The 21,450-nt window shown below is 38.9% G+C and overlaps 2 protein-coding genes across 3 annotated transcripts in view; both read left to right on the top strand.

Annotated features, from left to right (window-relative positions):
* Window positions 1-11,218: 11,218 nt before the first annotated feature.
* Window positions 11,219-16,310, top strand: LOC144443848 (monoacylglycerol lipase-like). Of its 2 annotated transcripts, XM_078133418.1 has the most exons (6): window positions 11,219-11,593; window positions 13,523-13,618; window positions 13,875-14,050; window positions 14,613-14,687; window positions 15,375-15,503; window positions 15,986-16,310. In XM_078133418.1, exons 1-6 carry the CDS (start codon window positions 11,251-11,253, stop codon window positions 16,190-16,192), a joined length of 1,026 nt encoding a protein of 341 aa, XP_077989544.1. In that variant the 5' UTR covers window positions 11,219-11,250; the 3' UTR covers window positions 16,193-16,310. The 2 variants fall into 2 exon arrangements, with proteins under 2 accessions (XP_077989544.1, XP_077989545.1); XM_078133419.1 differs by lacking the exon at window positions 13,523-13,618.
* Window positions 16,311-21,313: 5,003 nt separating this feature from the next.
* The window catches only part of LOC144443142 (trypsin-like), a 6,110-nt gene continuing 5,973 nt past the window's right edge, over window positions 21,314-21,450 (top strand). The window contains exon 1 of the mRNA XM_078132510.1: window positions 21,314-21,347. Within this exon, the coding sequence (XP_077988636.1) occupies window positions 21,314-21,347 (34 nt within the window). The remainder of the gene's footprint in view (window positions 21,348-21,450) is intronic.

The raw sequence follows: 21,450 nt of genomic DNA on the forward strand, positions 1-21,450 counted from the left end.
CCCTCCCCCTTCGGTGTTTAGATACTAGAGTCAAGTCAGTAATATAGACTCTAGTCCTGCTTGCATACGGAGGAATTCGGGACTCGATTCTGACAATTGTCCCTCCCCCTCCGGTGTTTAGAGTCAAGTCAGTAATACAGACTCGTGCACCGTCATGGAAGCAGGACTATATAGACTCGTGCACCCGAGGACTACCCCGCGCGGTATGATCACTGACCCTGATGACATGATGAGAGAGAACCTTTTCGGATTTACATGTAAAACGGGGAAAGATACGCAAAACATAATGCAAAGTCTGAAGCCAAATTAAAGTTGTAATTATTTTAATTATTTTTACTTGCCAAATATTTGCATTTTGGAAAGGCAAGACACGTTCATGTCGTTTAACTTTACATGTGAACTGTCGGCCATATTTAAACTTCAACCACATGCCTGGCATGCCCTTCCTTACGCAAGTTGTCTGAATTCTGGTTCACTGTCATTCCAAATTGCACGACAATATAGAATTAACCACAAGTTACATGTTATCTGAAAACATCACACTTTTATAGTGGGTCTGAAGTGTGATTTTAGTGAGTACCAAGAACGTCCTGTGTTGATACTCAAGATACTTGCTGTGGAAAATCGCTCGGTCGAATGAGGTCACCTTCAGCTTCTGGTCGAATCAGGATAGAGTATGCAAATGAGGATATTGCGGACTGGCTGATTATGTAGAAGGGTGCAGAATTGGATTTGAAGTTTACAACCCTGTTTCGAACAAACGCTTGTCATTTGGGCGCCAAATGCGTAGAATTATGACTATAGCACATATTACATTGCTTGTTTGACGTCAATAGTGTCTTTTGAAAAGTGGCAGTTTACTTAAAGTCTCGTCGACTGATTTCCAATATGGCGTCGGTCTTTATGCTCATTAACATATTCATTTTTTTTTCAAATTACAAAAAAAAAATCATAAAAAATAAAAATGAGGATGTGCTGACTTTAAATTAACAAATCTGAGTAAGCTACCCCCTGCGCATCAACACGCCAGATATCAAAGCAATCTAATAAGAGGTTTTCAAGGAGTTGATGAAAATGACATTTTATGAAAAAAAATCATAAAAAATTGAAAATGGCACAGATCAACTTGGCATGAACAAATCTGAATAGCCTCCCCCCAGGGAACATGCACACCAAATATCGAAGAATTCCGACTGTCACTTTCGGAATAGATAGTAAAAATATAAAAGTTTGACGGACACCTATGATTCACTCTACTCTCTATACCTCAATACCCACCTATACCTAAAGCTACGCTTTCAGCTTTCGCTGACAGCGGAGCTAAAAATTAAATACACTTGACAGAGTGAACCATTCCCTTTTGTTATACACAGCTTTCAAACCAGTCTATCAAGTGAATATCAGTTACTCGTCGCCTGTCACATAGGTGGAAAATGTATCTTTTAGCCACAGACACAACTCCCACCTAAAACGATATCCGGATGATTCAGTGATCATGACGTCATTCTTTACGTTAATATATTATGTGAACAGACAAAGTTTACATGTTCTAAAACCGAGATCGAGGCTTACGAAAGCTGCTAGCTGCTTGGCTCAATGTTGTAAGCGATTCTTTATATATAAAACCAAACCAAACTTAATGCAAAGAAAACTGCAACGTTCTGAATCACACGCTGCTAAAACTTTGCCAATAATTGAACTATTATCAAACTATAATTGTCATGTGAGAATTGTGTTAACTGATTTCTAATATATCATCGATATAAGTGTTGTAGATGTAAGCTGTATGTACTCAGTTCAAACAATACAGGTATCACTATAATTATATTTAGAAAGGGACTGTGTATAAACATTGACTAGTGCATGATCGTGGGGCTTTTAGTCGTAAAGTATTTACAAAGTTCAATAAGTAAGGCTCTCTGGAAATATTACAGTAAAAGATATATACAAAAATATTCTACAAAAGTTCTTACAATGCTAGTACAAAGTTATTACAGTTACAAAGTTACTATAAATGTTCACAAAGTGTCTATTGCTTAATAAAGGATACCCAGCTTTAAAGTATTCCACACAACTCTATATGATGATTACTAGTTGTAGGGTTTCAACAGCTGGTAATGGCAACGGCTCGTTCGGCAATCTGATGACACACACATATTGTATACAGCAACTGTAGAATTAGGTAATCAGGAAAGCGTTCGATGATAGGAAATATCAATCAATGAAGGTAATCACACAGGATAGCGTTCAGTCGTTGATAATTACAGGAAATGTTCAACGGCAAACGGCTAACATAACACATGTACAGAACCTGGTTCACTATATCTATATGCGACAATGACGAAAGACTGCCTCATTTGCATAATGCACATGGTCTCTTCGAGGATACAGAATAGTTGACCAAGAAATCAAAAGTATCAGCAAGTCAAACTTCTTGTAGAACTCTCTGATTAAACAATCTGGTAATCTGGTGTTCCGGCGATGACTGGAACACACCGAGATAAAGAAATTAAGGGTTTGTCGTTATACTGACCATACGATACTAAATCAAGTATAAGTATAAGACCATAGGCATTGGTACTTGACGCAACATCAAGTTCACTGGCTTCGCTGACTACATGAATTATCTTCGACCCAAAGGCATCAACTATGTCGATCAGCTCGTTTTGCTTTCGAACATCAGCTTCCTTGGTCCTAAATTCAGTAGCAGGAACAATATTCAGTTTGTTCATCAGCGATAAACGGCCGGATCCATGAAATTTAGACGAGTGTGCACAGTGAGATGCAACTTGGTTTCCGCCATTCTTTAACAACAAAACTCATCACATGACTATCGAAAAGCACAAACCAAGACGAACGTTGGTGGCGTCATACTACCAAACCGCTACATTCTCCCCTGGTTTAAGAAATGACGTCCCTGTCATAAAGACAAGAATGTCTGTAAAAATTAAGCTCTCACAATATCAATGATGGCATTACAGATAGTACTGGATTCATCATTAAATTGAGTTTTCAATGACATGAGAAATTCTGCTTTAGTTTTCCAATCAGGCTTTGGACATATTTGTGAATAAGTAAGACGATTGGGTGGTTTACTAACTCTACTAGACCTTCTCAGTGGTGGTGTATCATCTTCTTGCTGATCATCACCAAGTCCAGTGGCATCTTCATTGTCATTATCGATGTGACTGTCTTCAACAACCTCATCTGCAACAGGTTGTAGTTCAACAATCTGATTGTCAGTTTGGATTTCATCTACCACTTCATCAGAAATTGGTTCTGGTTCTATTACTGGCTCATTTGTATCCATTTCTACAAAGGGTTGAACCTCTGACTCTGGTAATGTAGCTATTCCATTCCCGTTAGTTGTTCCAGGAGGACTTGAAATCTCAACCTGCAACATAGGAACTGGGCATAACTCTAGTCCATATTCTTCATCTGAAGATAGAGTATCTTCACTACTGTGGTCCTCAGTCTTGTTATTCTGTCTTCTATGAATTCGCTTCCTTTGCTGTGTTTGTCCTATGTCATGCTGAACCATCTCAGGTCTCGGCAAAGCAGAACACGTCAGCAATAGGTTACGATGTAAAGTGCGCTCTCGCCCCTTCTTGTGTTCAGGTCGAACTACGTAGACAGGTATCTGTGGATCTGGTTGTCTAATTACTATATAAGGGTGTCTTTCCCAGCGATTGGCCAGTTTATGTTTCCATCTGAACCCAACATTCCGGACTAGTACTCTGTCTCCTGGTTGAAGCACAGACTCACAGGTTTTTCTATCATACCTCCTCTTATTAGAGGCCGATGCCCTCTCTGCTTCTTTGGACACAAGATCATAGGCAAAACTCAGCTTGTCTCTGAGGGACTGAGCATACTCATGATGACTTCTTGTTGTGTTATCTTCTGGTTCAATACCAAGATATACATCAATAGGTAAACGTGGATGTCTCCCAAACATGAGATAGTAAGGAGAGAATCCAGTAGTGTCATGTTTAGTACAATTGTAGGTGTGTACCAGTGGAGCAACATAAGCCTTCCAATTTTGTTTCTTCTCGTCACTCATGGTACCTAGCATGTCAAGCAAAGTTCTGTTGAATCTCTCAACTTGTCCATTCCCCTGGGGGTAGTACGGTGTTGTCCGAGATTTTGTTACACCAGCCACCTTACATAGTTCACTGATAACTTCAGATTCGAAGTTACGACCTCTATCTGAGTGTAATCTTGCAGGGAACCCATAGTGGACAATAAAGTTCTCAAACAAGTGCTTGGCTGTTGTCTTAGCTGTTTGGTTTCTAGTTGGTGTTGAGACCGCATAATGAGTAAAATGATCAGTGATCATAAGGATGTTGGCTATTCCTCCTAGAGACTCTTCCAATGATAAAAAGTCCATACAGACTAGTTCCATAGGCTGCGATGTAGCAATACTAACCAATGGTGCAGTAGCTTGTGGTCCTGATGATGTCTTGCGTAAAGTACATGGAACACAGCTATTTAACTTGTCGTCTACATCTTGTGACATCTTAGGCCAATAGAAACATGCTCTCAACAGATCTAGTGTGCGCTCCTTTCCAAGGTGTCCCACTTCATCGTGTACTCCATACAGAGCTTGGTCTCTGCATGTCCTTGGTAGAACCAGTTGATATGTTTTCTGACCTACAGCACCAGTACGACACCGATGTAAGACTTCCTTGCGTAAGCACAGATGATCCCATTCTTTCAACATCAGTTGTACACTAGGAGACTGTTGTTTCCTTTCTTGAATAGATGGACGTTTCTTCTCAAGAATGTAGTTGTAAACACACTTGATGTCTTCATCTTGTAATTGTAAATTCTTCCATTGTTGCATGGAAATAGATGGTAGAGACTCCCTCCCAGGCCAAGGCAATGGTTCCTCTAAAGTCTTTGGTACTGCATCAGGGGCAGAACACACGGACTCTACCAGTGGGGGTGTAATATCCACTGCTTGTCTGTAATCAAGGCTAGTCATCTGGGATTGACATATAGCTGAGACCATGTCTTCAGTAACTTCCCTGGTATCTGAATCAGACTGGTCAGACAACAATATATTGTGTGGTCTACGTGACAACCCATCAGCATCTTGGTTCTTACTTCCAGGACAATACTGTAGAGTGAAAGTATAAGTAGACAAAGCTGCCAACCACCTGTGACCTGTTGCGTCTAACTTTGCAGTTGTAGTTACGTAAGTTAAAGGATTGTTGTCTGTCACAACCTTGAACTGATTACCATATAGGAAGTCATGGAATTTCTCAGTGACCGCCCATTTTAAAGACAGGAACTCAAGTTTATGTGCTGGATAGTTCATCTCACTCTTTGATAAACTTCTGCTCGCATAAGCTATGACTCTCTTTCAACCTCCTAGTTCTTGATATAATGCTGCGCCCAAGCCGGAATAACTGGCATCTGTGTGCAGTTCAAATGGCAAACTGTAATCAGCAAATCCAAGAATGGGTGGAGAAGTGAGTTTACTAATCAGAGTGTCAAATGCTGTCTGGCATTCAGAAGTCCACTTGAATTCTGGTTGCGTTGACAAGGTCTTATTTGTCCGTTTTCCTTTTCTTGAAGGCTGTCCTCCCATCAGCTTGTGTAGTGGTTTACATATCTTTGAAAAACCTTCCACAAAGTGCCGATAATAACCAGCAAAACCAACAAAGGATTTCACTTCTTTGGCATTTCTCGGTACTGGCCAAGTCTTCAATGCCTCCAATTTGTCTGGATCAGTTTGTACTCCTTTCTCAGATACGACATGTCCTAAGTATTTAACTTCCTTCCTGAACAGTTGACATTTTGACAACTTCACCTTTAATCCATACTCCTGAAGACGAGTAAGAACTGCTTGAAGTCTTTTGATGTGTTCATCAAAGGTTGAAGAAAATACTATTATGTCATCTAAGTAGACAAGACACTGCTTCAAGTTGTAATCTCCCATACACTTCTCCATCAAGCGTTGGAATGTGCTTGGTGCGTTCATAAGACCAAACGGCATTCTGTTTGCCTCATAAAACCCAAAAGGTGTGACAAATGCTGTTTTGTGTTTATCTTTCTCAGATACACCTATCTGCCAATAACCACTTTTAAGGTCTATTGAAGAAAACCATTTAGAACCACTCAAGGCATCAAGTGACTCTTCTATCCTGGGTAGGGCATATGAGTCCCTGATGGTCTTGGCATTCAACTTACGATAATCAATACATAGTCTTGTCGTACCATCTTTCTTAGCAACCAAGACAATGGGTGATGCATAAGGACTGTGAGACTCTCGAATCACACCATTGTCAAGCATAGAATTTAACAGTTGCTTCAAATTATCATATTGGGATGGAGGAATTCTAAGATGACGTTCCCTAAAGGCAACATTATCTGCAAGAGGAATGTTGTGTTCAACCTCCGTTGTATACCCTAAATCATTATCGTCCTTAGCAAACACAGAGGACATTTTGTCTAATAAACTCTGAGCTTGTCTTCTTTGTGTTGTGTTCAAAGGTGACTGCTTGAGATCAAACACCAACCCTTGATCATCATTGACTCTGTTCATATTATTAGTATTGTGTATCCTACCACATACTGACTGACGTTGACACACAGCTTCATAGCTGGCTGGCTCTCCTGCCCATGTGACTCCATATACTTCACCAATAATATCTCCTGACCTAACAGTAATTGCCTTGTTATACACATGTACTGGAATTATACACATGTACTGGAATACGACACTTCCTGCCAACACATTTCATCATCACAGCAGTAGGACTAATCATCAAAGATCCAGAAAGTCCAGTACCACCAACAGGTTCAACCATAACAACATAGTTATCACCCTTTGCACCAGCTTTGACTGTTCCTTCAATAACAGTAGATTGACCTGGCAGTATCTTGACTGGTTGTAATGAAGTGGCTTTAACTTTACCAAGGTAACCATTCCTTCCCACAAAGCGGTCTCTTGCATTCAGACGCTGGTAAGCAGCCTTCCATGCAGGTGACAAAGCCACTTAGCACCACACTTTTGTCTGCAATATTGTCTACAATCCCCAATAAGGTTTGTACCCACAGTGAGTGGCACTCTACTATTATAGTTACTGTTTGGTACCACCAAAGTGACTACATCAAACACATTATCGCATTCAAATGCTTGTTGTGGAAAAGTTACGTTGAGTTCAATAATATACCCTAGAAATGGTACATCTTGTCCCCCTGCCCCTTCAATGGACAAAAGATCTGTCAATGGCTGTATGGGTATCTCTGACAAGTGCTCCTTATAGAATGACTCACTAATTGTGGTGACCTGAGAACCTGTATCAATCAAACTCATACACTGTATACCATTAACATAAGCCAATTCCTCACTAGCCTCACCAACAAGTCTGTTCATGACACTGGCACTTCCTAAAAGAATCTGTTTAGGGCTATTAGTATTAGAACTGCCTACTGCTTGCCCTGCAGCAGCGGCAGTGAGGTGTTTAAAGTCTCTGACGTTTGCGATTGTTCAACTGACTTCTTTGGAGATGGACAATTTTTCGCAATATGGCCCTCCTTACCACAGTTGTAACATTTCACAGGTCTATTGCGTGGCTTTCTTTCTCTAGGTCTACCTCTCTCTTCCTGGACTTGTACTGTAGTCTCTCTTCCTTCCAATTGAGCTATACGAGCTGTCAATGCTTGCACAGCTTCACGTAATGCAGTAATTTCAGATGTAGAACTGGGTGCAACATGTTCTTGTACCACTGATTGGCGAGCATGACTAGGCTGTGACTGCTTTACTTTGGTAACAACAACATCACTTTTATTGGACTCTTTCACTTCTTCTTCTGCAAGTCTTACAGCTTGTAATAACCTGTCAAAAGAATCACAATTCCTAAACTCATGTCTAGCAATGTTCTTAACCTGTTGTTCTCTAAGCCCACGCCAAAACACAGTTCTAAGAGTTTCATCAACAGCAGCAGATGTAATACCACCTCTCTCTTTAGCTTTGTGTATTGCCAACTCCAACCGACAACCATAATCAGCAACATATTCACCATCCTGTTGAACAGAATTGTAAAACTGTTGCAGCAGTGTAGCACCACTTTCTACAACACCATAAATCCCTTCCAACTTAGAGACTATAGCTGGGATAGAAACAGTAGAACCTAAACGCATAACAATCTCTCCTGGTTGACCTCTGAGAGACCTTCGGACAACAGGAATCAAAACATCAGGACTATGTGTCTTCATTAAACATTCAACCTCATACCGCCATGCCTCAAAACTAACATCTGCCTTAGTATTTGAGTTACCAGCAAAAGTAGATAAGCGTGGAGGCTGAAATAGTGCAGCTGGTAGTGTCACACTAGAGTGTTGTACACCACTACCAACTGGTAAGGTAACAGTACTTGAATTACTGAGAGGGCGCTCTACTGGTCTCCCCTGATAACCATCTTGTTCCCTTGGCAACTGTTCTTGTACTGGTAAGTCTGCTATGTCATCATCACCAGTAGGTTTGTTGCTAACATCTGACATTTTGAGTTGTTTTCTCATAAATGAAGGTACATGTGCAACTGTCAATGTTGAAGATCCTAACTTTGACTTGTTAAGAGTATCAATAGCTTTTACTGCAGAATCATGGTTCTCATACTGAAACAAACAATACCCTTCATGTTGTTGTGTTTCTGTATCTACTGGTAATACAATCTTAACAACATCTCCAACTTTACTAAAATGCTCAAGGATCTGCTCTCGGTTATACTCAAGTGGAATGTCATCAACCAAAACAGAACACTGCATATCCTCCTCAGTATCAACACCTCAGTATGTACTCAGTTCAAACAATACAGGTATCACTATAATTATATTTAGAAAGGGACTGTGTATAAACATTGACTAGTGCATGATCGTGGGGCTTTTAGTCGTAAAGTATTTACAAAGTTCAATAAGTAAGGCTCTCTGGAAATATTACAGTAAAAGATATATACAAAAGTATTCTACAAAAGTTCTTACAATGCTAGTACAAAGTTATTACAGTTACAAAGTTACTATAAATATTCACAAAGTGTCTATTGCTTAATAAAGGATACCCAGCTTTAAAGTATTCCACACAACTCTATACGATGATTACTAGTTGTAGGGTTTCAACAGCTGGTAATGGCAACGGCTCGTTCGGCAATCTGATGACACACACAAATTGTATACAGCAATTGTAGAATTAGGTAATCAGGAAAGCGTTCGATGATAGGAAATATCAATCAATGAAGGTAATCACACAGGATAGCGTTCAGTCGTTGATAATTACAGGAAATGTTCAACGGCAAACGGCTAACATAACACATGTACAGAACCTGGTTCACTATATCTATATGCGACAATGACGAAAGACTGCCTCATTTGCATAACGCACGTGGTCTCTTCGAGGATACAGAATAGTTGACCAAGAAATCAAAAGTATCAGCAAGTCAAACTTCTTGTAGAACTCTCTGATTAAACAATCTGGTAATCTGGTGTTCCGGCGATGACTGGAACACACCGAGATAAAGAAATTAAGGGTTTGTCGTTATACTGACCATACGATACTAAATCAAGTATAAGTATAAGTATAAGACCATAGGCATTGGTACTTGACGCAACATCAAGTTCACTGGCTTTGCTGACTACATGAATTATCTTCGACCCAAAGGCATCAACTATGTCGATCAGCTAGTTTTGCTTTCGAACATCAGCTTCCTTGGTCCTAAATTCAGTAGCAGGAACAATATTCAGTTTGTTCATCAACGATAAACGACCGGATCCATGAAATATCGAGATGCAACTCGGTTTCCGCCATTCGTTAACAACAAAACTCATCACACGACTATCGAAAAGCACAAACCAAGACGAACGTTGGTGGCGTCATACTACCAAACCGCATGCCAAACCGCTACATAGACATAGAATGGCTATCGTATTCACATGGAAATAACATCTGGTAGTTTACAAAGATTGATAGATACTGTTAACAAGGTTACCTGTCAATGAAATAATGATGTACAATACATACATACATACATACATACATACATACATACATACATACATACATACATACATACATACATACATACATACATACACTACATACATACATACATACATACATACATACATACATACATACATACATACATACATACATACATACATACAAGGAGGGCCTGGGGAAACCAAACGTTTTACAGTGCAGAGGGTGTCATTCAACTAACTAAATGTAGAAAAGGGTGTCATTCCACTGTTTACCACCTAGAAATGCTGTCATTCCAGTTCCAAAGCATTGAAAATGCTGTCATTCCACTTATTTTATAGAGTGGCGGGTGTCATTCCACTGGTTTTACAGTGCAGATGGTGTCATTCAACTAACTGAATGTAGAAAAGGGTGCCATTCCACTGTTTACCACCTAGAAATGCTGTCATTCCAGTTCTAAAGCATTGAAAATGCTGTCATTCCACTTATTTTATAGAGTGGCGGCTGTCATTCCAGTGGTTCTACAGTGCAGAGGGTGTCATTCAACTAACTGAATGTAGAAAAGGGTGTCGTTCCACTGTTTACCACCTAGAAATGCTGTCATTCCAGTTCTAAAGCATTGAAAATGCTGTCATTCCACTTATTTTATAGAGTGGCGGCTGTCATTCCAGTGGTTCTACAGTGCAGAGGGTGTCATTCAACTAACTGAATGTAGAAAAGGGTGTCATTCCACTGTTTACCACCTAGAAATGCTGTCATTCGTTTTCCGTCATTCAGGTTGTCATTCGTTTTAGGGTCACCCCACTCGCAGTGAGTGAACCTGCGCGGTCACAGAAACAAGTGTAATTTTACCCCTTTCATATATAGTTGGTTAAGTACGTCAATATTAACGATATTATCGACATCTCATTGTATTCTGATATAAATATTCTGAGACATAACTCGGGGAAACAAATGCCTATGGCTCGCGTACTACCGGATACCAAGCTGACTTTTAGTCCAGAGCGAGTCACCTAACTCTTCCACCTTCCTTCGTCCCGTGTCGCCCACGAAAAACTATAAGTAATCGTCCACGAACAAAACGTTTCGAAACGTTCGCGAGTGTTTTGTCAACGGAACGGACCCCTGGGGCGACGGCTAGGCTTGCAATGAATACGCATTGACGAGGGCAAAGTTCAAATGAAGGCCATTTCTCACCTGACTTGATCTGTTGATACCAGCAGAGTTGCACGACATCGTTCACACTACAGTACGTTGTACATGAAAGTATGGGACTCTCCGTATCATCCGTAATTTTGACTCTGATCATAGCTGTTTTGATATCCATATATGTCAACGAAGATCCATACCATCCCTATGAGAATAAGGGACCTCACGTAACACCAATGTGGGGTGTATCACATCGTCTGGAAACCGATCGAGGTTACGATCTTCATCTGTATGGCTTTCGAAAAGAAGGCGAATCTGCCAAAGTAAACATATTGTTGGTTCATGGCACTTCACATCACTGTGGATGGTACAGCGAGTTTTCAAAAATACTCAGTAAAGCAGCAAATGCAAATGTCTTCGGATTAGATCTACATGGCCATGGGTTGAGTGGAGGAGTCAGAGGTAAGTCACACCCAGTTTCTGTGTTTGTTTGTTTGTTTGTTTGTTTGTTTGTTTGTTTGTTTATATATATATATATATATATATATATATATATATATATATATATATATATATATATATACAACTCCGAGTACTAACTTAAAACATCCTTATTCCTTGGATTAAGTCTATAATGCTCTGCTACTAATATTGCATCGAGCACTGCCTAACTAGTGGGTGAGACATTTACATGAACATATATGTATACACACACACACACACACACACACACACACACACACACACACACATATATATATATATATATATATATATATATATATATAATATAGTGATAGAAAATCGAGCCCACACATTTAGTTTCTAAACTACATGTAATTGAATGGTAGTTGCGACATCGAAGTTATGTCTGCTAAATCCATGAAACACATTGGTGTAAAAACAAACCTGTACATTTGATTGACACGATTTGTTAAATCATGTATTTGGGTATTCGACTCTGTCAATTAAAGTGTAGCCTACTGATTATAACTTAATGGGTTTCCGTGGTCACTTTCTGAAATCCACTGATATATTAATCAAGGGCCATGACATGTTTAACCCTGTCTAGCAACTGATAACATAAGATTTCATCACATTCAGATGTGATCGAAAACAATATTGAGATGTAAATTATTTGATTGTCGAAAATTCGAAAACCGTCATAGCCACTGTACCACCTTTGTGTATTGTCAACCATTTCTACCGTACACTGTGTTGATGCCAACTCAGATTTTAGTGTGCGTTATGAGTTTAGTGGCCGCCGAAAATTGGGTACACTCGTTTCACTTACAGGTCATGACACAGACTTATTAGCAAACAGGCAAACTATCTATCCATTGTGACTAACCGGCATGCAATTCGCAAGGACACAGATTAGTAGCAAGGCCAGATGGTTGTGAGGTACAAACAGAACCAAGAGTCAATATAATTTTCAACATATTTCATGACTGTCAATATCTCGATGTCCGAATTGTATGTTGGCTGGAGTAAGCCACACACAGCGAACGAGGGTTCTTTATTTCAAAGTTGTTGGGATGTTGAAAGTATTGGCATAACTGATGATTCGCAGCAGCGCGAAATTACTTACGACAATTTTACTCGAACGCACCTCCGTTTAGAAAACGATCGCTACGTAGCGAAACTTCCCTGGCGTGACGATCACCCCCAACTACTTACAAACAGAAATATATGTGAAAAGAGAACGCGCGCTATGACCACACGACTGACTCCGGAGACTAGACAGGTGTACGATAGACTGATCAAAGAACAGTTAACACCCTACTGGAATACTGTGAAGATCAATAAATATATTATGACGTAACCGACTGTCAATAGGAGAAGAATTAGGGATTTGATGTATACTTCTAATATATTTTTAATTGTGTTCATTGCTTTATTTATTTATTTATTTATTTATTTATTTAGTTGCTTATTTTGTTTGTTTGTTTGTTTGTTTGTTTGTTTGTTTGTTTCTTAGATTATTATTTAACTATTCCACTCTTTATTTTCTTTATATTGTACTTAATGTAGATTGATATATTTTCTTCCACAGTCCACGCAAACCTTTTTCATCTACCACACCTGTACACGTTTCGTCTCTATTTTTTAATTTAGGTATAAAATTTTTTTGTAGTTTTCGTGTGTATGAAATCTGTTGAAAGAATGTCACAATTTCCATTAAAGAAAATACATGAAAAAATACTAAGACGGCATGATACACTATCGCTTCGTAGCTGAGTGTCGTTATCAATAATGTATCACGTGTTTTAATGACGGTAGGTGGCGGTACCTGGTTTATTTCCATTTAATAAGTCTTTGTTTTTAGGGTTTCAATGGAATCTTTCTCTTTACTGCTACTTTTCAAATGCAAATTTCATATTTGTACAGGTACTTTCGATTTTAATCATTTCCTCACCGATGTAGAGGACGCTGGCGTATTTATTCAAAGATTGACTGGTCAACATACACCGATCGTTTTATTAGGTAAGGAGAACGTTGAAAGTACGTTGTTTTCTTGGACTTGTAAAAATCAGAATAATGAGAGATGATGGACGTGACTATTCGTATTATCCTTGGTCTGAGGCCTGACTTTCATAGCAAACTACCAGTATTAAATATCAAACGTTAGATCTGTGATTAATGTATACAAAATGTTTTTTTTATCGATATCGTGTATTGACTAGGGACATTTTCTCCGTAACTTTGTCTATATTACCATACATTTTTCTTAATTTTACAGGCTTTAGTCAAGGCGGAGAGGTAGTTTTTCAGGCCTTACAGAAAAGTGATTTGTTTGCCGGCTGTGTATCTATGAACATCCTTCTCCCATCTGAACTGAACATGGTATCCTTCATTGGGTTCATGAAATCACCTATTGCCGCCATCTTGGAAATATTTGTACAGGACTATGTTAAGGTACCTATGAAGTATATTGATATGGCAAAAGAATTAATAAAGGGACACGATAATCAAATATAGAGAAATACAAGACACGACTAACTTTTCTCCAATTAAAGACACAAGCTCTCCACCAATACGTTCTCAGAGTATCGTAATGGTAGTAATAGGACGGTCGACTATAGTCACTGTGAAAGGAAATGGAAACACTGTGATGTTGTACTTATACACTGTCTGGATACTTAACATATATTAAAGTATCAACATTGTCACTCTTTACAGTTCCTCATATTTTTTGTATCAAACTTTCACTTCAGTGTTTAGTCAATATCGTACAGGATAATCGAATGCTATTTGACTCGGATGTACATTTTATTTTTGTATATTTTCTGATATATTTATATTGTGTTCCAAAATACAGTGTGCTTTCATATGTGTTTTTCACCATTCAAAAATATTCTTAAGTTTACTTCTCAATGCAATGATAGTATACACCGTTTTATTTGATTTGAGATATTTTTTTACTGTTAAACTTCTGAGTATATCGATTTTCTCTCGCAATATTTCTATCTGATTTCAGTTCCCATTAAAGAAACTGATCGATTACAAAACAGTAACCAGTTACGATAAGAATCCGTTGCCATATGAACAAAGGGTAAGTGACCTCATTGACAGTAACGTCATCCTGGACAGTCACACACACTAACTACGTCACAATCAGAAATATATTAATTTATGCACGAATGGCATGAATGGGTGAGACTCAGATGGGCGCCTTTACCATAGACAATAGAGAGACCCTCTCTCTCTATTGTCTATGCCTTTACCTAATACAGCAAAAGTAGTGAAGCGACTTGTCCAGCACAGTATAACATGACTAAAGTTATGAATATTCATATGTCTTGTCTCTGTATCATGTAAGCTCATTTAGAGGCCTTGGTATCGAAACTCATTACACACAAGATCTCAGTTACACTGTAAGATGATCGAACACTTGATTGCAGATAAAGATTGGGTTGAAAAAAAAACATTGTGTGATGTCCTCAGAGATAATGGTGTCGGTACATTATTATTATTGTAGACAAGGTCCGGCAAACCAGCAGCGGATATGCCATTTTGCCCATCGTGTGCTTCATATTTTAGCTGCTCTGATCATCGTATCATGGGTACCATTAATCTATGACAACGTTGCCGCCACCGTTGAAGTAGTAGTTACTGATAACCCTGCGAATGGGAATGGGTTGCTGAAAAGTTTCATTTCGTTAATTATTTACAATGACTTCATTTATGTCACCGACTGCAAGAAGGCTCGTTAATTCCAATTTCTCTTCCTACATTGAAGATGAGAAATCCATTGATGATCTGGAATTATGGTTTTAAGAGTTATCGTACGGTGTGGAACTACAAACCAGACTCGCCACCATCGACCAATCAGAAACCGTTGTTGGTCACGTGTGGCGAGAAAGACACCGTAAGTATGAACAACACCTAACTCATGTAACTTGTTTGACGTTAGAAAAGTCTGGTACTCAACGTGTACGTTGTATATACATACTGTGTAATTGTAGGTCACAGCATTTTCAAGTTATGCAAACAGATTTGAGGAATTACTAGCCTGACAGATCCAGGTGTTCCTTCCCCTTATCTAATGCACTCTCTGGTGGGGTAGCGAGTGATTACAAGTGGACCAACGGCTGAACCTTTTTAGACAAAGGAATTACATATTGGGGGTGGGGGTGAGGGGTATTACGAACATTTTGGGGTCGGAATCTCCCAAATAGTTGTTATTTGTTGGGGCTCTTGTATTTGTAGTGCCTTTCCGTGTTGCCACCCTCCATCATGGTGTTAAATATTACTGATGAACTTCATGCCGCTACGTGTGACAGCGGTGATTTCTGATCAGTATTTTACTTTACACTGTAACATTAGAAGCTCTTCGTTCTAACATTACAGGTGGTACCAGCAACCCACTGTGAAAAATGCTTTGATTTGATTGGTGGACCTAAAGATCTTTATATAATCCCAGGTGGAGAACACCAACCAGTAATAACTGTACCACAACATTTTGCGGACACAATCTCTTCGTGGATTCAGACAAGGGTTTTACAAAAGGACTTGAAGTCGAAGTGGAAACCACCGAAATTGATTGAATTAAATTAGATACAGTAGATTCAATGCAGAATTAATGGCAGAAAGAACCGTAGGACGAACACACGGGTTGTTAGGGTAGAACGGAAATAGTGATTGTAGCATACAATGTAACGACACAAAACGAGAATTAACGTAGGCAAATTCTATAAGTAGAATGATGTATACATGAATAATCCACAGACTTGTCTATTTGGTGTTACTGGTTGAAGAGGGGCATAGAATGTGTCTAATATAGCTCTTAATCGATGATAAATATCGTACTTACCAAATAGACTTCCATCAACGACACGTGATGACACATGTACAGTGAATATTGAAAGAAAGTTATCCATTCCGAGCGACCGTTCGCACTGTGACAGTGAACTACTCGCCTGTCTGCGTGACGTCAATGTCTATCTACGAGGAGTCTTGGATATGCAAGGACATACGGAACATTAACTTGGGGAATCGTTCTTTAGGGGTACACCATTTGAATTCGGGGGGGGGGGGGGCTGGAGGACTTTCGAAAAAAATGTGTTGCCTGCCAAAATAGGGGGAAAATATGCTAACCAACTCAAAACAGAAAAAAAACTGTTTCCAGGGTATGAGCTAAAAAAAGTGTGCTGCAAATGCAGACACTAGCTATAAATATCAAATTCCCAGGTACATGTGTTTCTGGTGCCGCCACCTAAATATTCAAAGGTTCTTGGCAAAGGTTTATACTAACTGTTGGCAAATGGTGAAACAAACCAAAAACACTACCATTAAATCAAATTACTAAGAATACTGACCTGACGTAGTACCTTGAATAAATCCTGCAATTTGTCATAATGATAAAATAATTGTAAATGGTATGGCATGCAACAATATACTTTAAGGATCCCCCCCCCCCACACACACACACACACACACACACACATACTGCTCTCTTGTATTTTGATTCAAGGTTGAACTAAATATTGACATGTTAAATAGCATCATAAAGCATTCTTGTTGAAATTTGTTGTTGGGTCCAAATCCTCCAGCCCCCCCCCCCCCCCCCCCGACCAGATGGACTGTAACAAGGTTACGACATAAATCTCGATTAGAAGAAAAAATGAACAAAAATAATTCATGTACTACAGCTTAAATCCTAAAATACAAAATATTTTGTGCATAGCTTTCACTTATGACTCTAAGGTACGTCATGTCGCTCCGCCCTCAACGACCTTTTCGAGGTTGGCCAATGTGTGAGGGCTCCCCGACACGGCGTACCTTTAATACAACACAGACCTGGTGGAGGGCCCTATGCTTACAGACTAGGCTCATTGTCACGTGTATAAGTTGGTGTCAGATTGAAATTCACTTTCACATTGGACGACAATGTGAGACTATTGCGCCTCAGATTCAGCCTCATATAGTCTCTATTACGGAAAATCACGATGACACACAACAAAAGCCGTCAAACATGAAAGAATACACGAATTGTTCCCCTTCACACCCACTTGAGGGGAGAGGGAACGTCTAAGCTCGTATGGGAAAAATTACCTGAACCGACATAGAATATACTAGCCGATTTCGAAATATGGGTTTATGTGTATACTATATATATTGGAAGGATGCTAGAACTGACAACAATCCCGTGATTGATTTGACATAGAAAACATTTTAATGAATAGCCCCCTCTATCGACAGTATGTTACAATTGTTTTCCCCGCTTTTCAGCGTTTTAGATTCCATTTTGCTCTTTGTTTAAAACTACAAAATTAGCTCTGCAGGTGTATTTTAACAGTCCATCTTGAAGTACTGAAATCCATAAATGTCGTATCTTTTTCACAAAAGATGTGAATTTGAATACTTCGAAATTGCAGCTCTTGTTTTAGTATTGTGCTAAAGGTAGGTGAGAGGTTTTAAACAGACGGCAGAGTAATTGATATATTGTAGAAATAAACTCCACTTGTATTCAGTCAACATACTTGTGACTTTTTCAGTCGAGGACGCTTCTATAATGGTACACGAAAAGCAGATCGAGTAATTGTTCTATGTTGTCATATTTGTCACCAAAAGAGTGAACTTTGTAATGAAATCTAGAAGGAGAATGGATTGGTTAGTGACATACCAAAGACATATGTGCATGTGTCTTCTGCATTACTTCATGTGTAACCTGTTTACGACACTGTTGTGTTACGTCAGTCGGTAGCTGTCGTCGCACGCCCGGTCCTAGTCCTCGAAACCACCAGTTCTAACGATTTTCAACACAAGCTAGTTCGTTTCGAGGGCTAGGAGTACTGCGACAGCTACTGATGTAACACGATATAAGTGTGCAGTAAACACTCAAACAGGCTACTTCATGACCCAGGGGTTTTAGTGGCACTGCAAACTGTTGGGTAATACACGGCTGCATGACTAGATGTTGTAAAGATAACATTTGTTCCGGTATAAATACATAATTTTTTACTGCAAGCGCCCGACATGATGGATACACTACATATCAGTCACATGGACCAGTCTCCTTAAATTCAAGTCACGTGAGTCCAATCTCCGAAACGCGTATTTTCTAACAGCTGACAAGCGGATCATTTGCAAGCGTTACCTGGCCCATAAGGCTAACTGCAATAATTGTAGCGTTTTTGAGGGTTTTTCGTCTGTTTTGGTGACTTTTTAAGTTTTAGTGTTTAGCTAGGTGCGGGTTAAACACTAAAACTTAAAAAGTCACCAAAACAGACGAAAAAATCCTCAAAACCGCAGCAAAACCCTACAATTATTGCAGTTACCATAAGGCTTACCAAGCTAACCAAACATTAATTCCCAATTTCTCACCATTATCACCCCCCCCCCCCCCCACCATATTACGTGAGTCATTACTTCCAAACTAACACATTTCCCTAAATTTTACTACCGCACTATACTACACTTCGCTGATCCATCGAATTGTCTGAAAATGTCTGATGACATTACCATACACGCAAAGAGCGATGCCAAACGATGAGGGCGTGGTTCAAGATGTCTTACGCTGTGTGGTTTTTCATCTCCAATGTGAAAATAATTTAATGGACGTTAAATCATGTATCTGTGAAGAAAATCAACGTCAGTCAATATGTTAATTAACTACTCTTGTGGTCTACGTTTGAATCATGTTCTGAAGACAGTTCTTTAGCAAGTTGCATGGTTCATACGAATGGTTTAAACGCACAGTTAATCATACTCACTCTAGGAATTGACGTTTTAGAACATGACAAAATTGCTGTGTCATCTGAGAAGACACTGCAGCTGTTGACGATATATCTCAGTTACACCCACAAAGTAAATACGTGAATAACAATTCATATCTGACCTTAAAACATATTCAGCAAATTATCATTACGATTTATAAGTTCCCAGCTTATAACTTGGCACAACCCCCATCGGATTCTCAACATGTTAGTTTCTGTAGTTTTTAAGACCTACCCTGGGCGATTAATGCCAAGTATTTTCTTCATCCATCCATATATACATGAGTGACATAATAAATACATCGCACATCATCCAGAACATTTGCAGCTCTGCAACTCACATGCTAGTTGATCAACTGTCCGACACCGGGGTCTAACATCACCATTGTGCGTATGTGTGTGCATGAATAACTCGGAGACTTGTCTTGGTGTGGAGAGCTTCTTGAGAAATCAACACCCAAGAGAAGTATCTGGGCTAGGGGGCTTTCTGAGATAGTAACACCAAGACAAGTCTCTAAGTTAGAAAAGCCTCTTCAGATAGTAGCACCAAAATAAGTCTTTCGGCTAGGAAAGCTTCTTGAGATGATAACGCCAAGATAGGTCTCTAGGCTAGAGAGCTTCTTGAGATAGTAGTACCAAGATAATTTTTGGCCTAGAGAGCTGTTCTTGAGATAGTAACGCAAATACAAGTTTTTGGGCTAGGGTATATGCCTAAATATGTTGCTTGTGATTAAAAAAATGACCTCGTTTATTCAGTACTGGGTACCGTACTCTGCTGCTGATAAATTCATATCAAAATGTGTCTTTTTTATCTGATAGATTGACTACAATACTTCCTGGCGTTTTTATCATTAAAAATGTTCGATTGATGACGGTATGATAAAGAATGGTTGACAAGATATACAGAATGGTTGACAAGACATACAGAATGGGTGAATGACAAGACATACAGAATGGTTGACTAGACATACAGAATGGGTGAATGACAAGACATACAGAATGGTTGACTAGACATACAGAATGGGTGAATGACATACAGAATGGTTGATTAGACATACAGAATGGTTGATTAGACATACAGAATGGGTGAATGACAAAACCACTTGGTCTTTACAGTGAACCAAAACTTAACAGTCAAATATTATGTCATATAGAAACATTGTTGCAAATTTCTTTAATTTTAAATTTACCTATGTTTTTTTTTTTCAAAATCATGTCTGTTGCAGTAACTCGTTAGCACTTTTGTGACGTCATATAAAGTAATCCTGAGAAGTATGTCGTATGAGAACACCAACAGAATTGAAGGTTTTCAAAACACATTACGTGTAATAGGTTATATCAAGGCAAAGTGAAACTCAGAACGGAAATGGTAATTTAAAAACAATCTAAATCATCAGGAGACTGGTGTCAACCATTGTGAATACCGAGTAGGAGATTTGTTGCCAAACCCTATGTACAGTTTGTGATCGACAATATGAGAACCTATGGTTTATGGCAACCACATGGTAAAATAGCAAGAATATTGTCATATACACTGTTTATTAGCAAATAGATTAACACATACAATATTATTGAATGTTCAACCTCATATTTTAAATGTCTGTGTACAGATTACATGCGACTGTAAGACTGTGTCACGATATTAGCACGGGACTTTCCTTCTCCTCAAGAGTGAAGTTTATCTTTACGTGGTGCATATATTCAAAACAATTGTTTTGACATGCATTGTAACTACTATTGAATTGTGAAAAGTAATGGCACCTTTATCCAAATCATGAAATATTTGTGTAAATTTTTATACAGAGATAATCAGAAAAGTAACATCTGTCGATTCTCATACATTTTGTAGTTATCTGTCGATTCTCATACATTTTGTAGTTATCTGTCGAGTATAAAATGATGAGGTCCACCTATTTAGCTTACTTGTTGCATCTCAACCTGAACCAGAAGAATCATCGATATGTGGATCGTTCTTTTGTTAGCTGCTATTGCCGGTAAGTCGTCGGGGTTTTTTTCCCTTTAATTTCTGGCGTAGTTTTGATTATTCAGTTTTAACTAAAATCTAGACACAAAGCTCTACATGGCTATATTGTTGTG

This window comes from Glandiceps talaboti, chromosome 12 (assembly GCF_964340395.1).
Source record: "Glandiceps talaboti chromosome 12, keGlaTala1.1, whole genome shotgun sequence".
Lineage (NCBI taxonomy): Eukaryota > Metazoa > Hemichordata > Enteropneusta > Spengelidae > Glandiceps > Glandiceps talaboti.

Excerpts from the sequence above, each read along its gene's own strand:
- LOC144443848 (XM_078133418.1), top strand. The coding sequence starts at position 11,251 with ATGGGACTCTCCGTATCATCCGTAATTTTGACTCTGATCATAGCTGTT. Across the intron at positions 13,619-13,874 it reads TACACCGATCGTTTTATTAG|GCTTTAGTCAAGGCGGAGAG; the intron begins GTAAGGAGAACG and ends TTAATTTTACAG. Across the intron at positions 15,504-15,985 it reads CGTGTGGCGAGAAAGACACC|GTGGTACCAGCAACCCACTG; the intron begins GTAAGTATGAAC and ends CTAACATTACAG.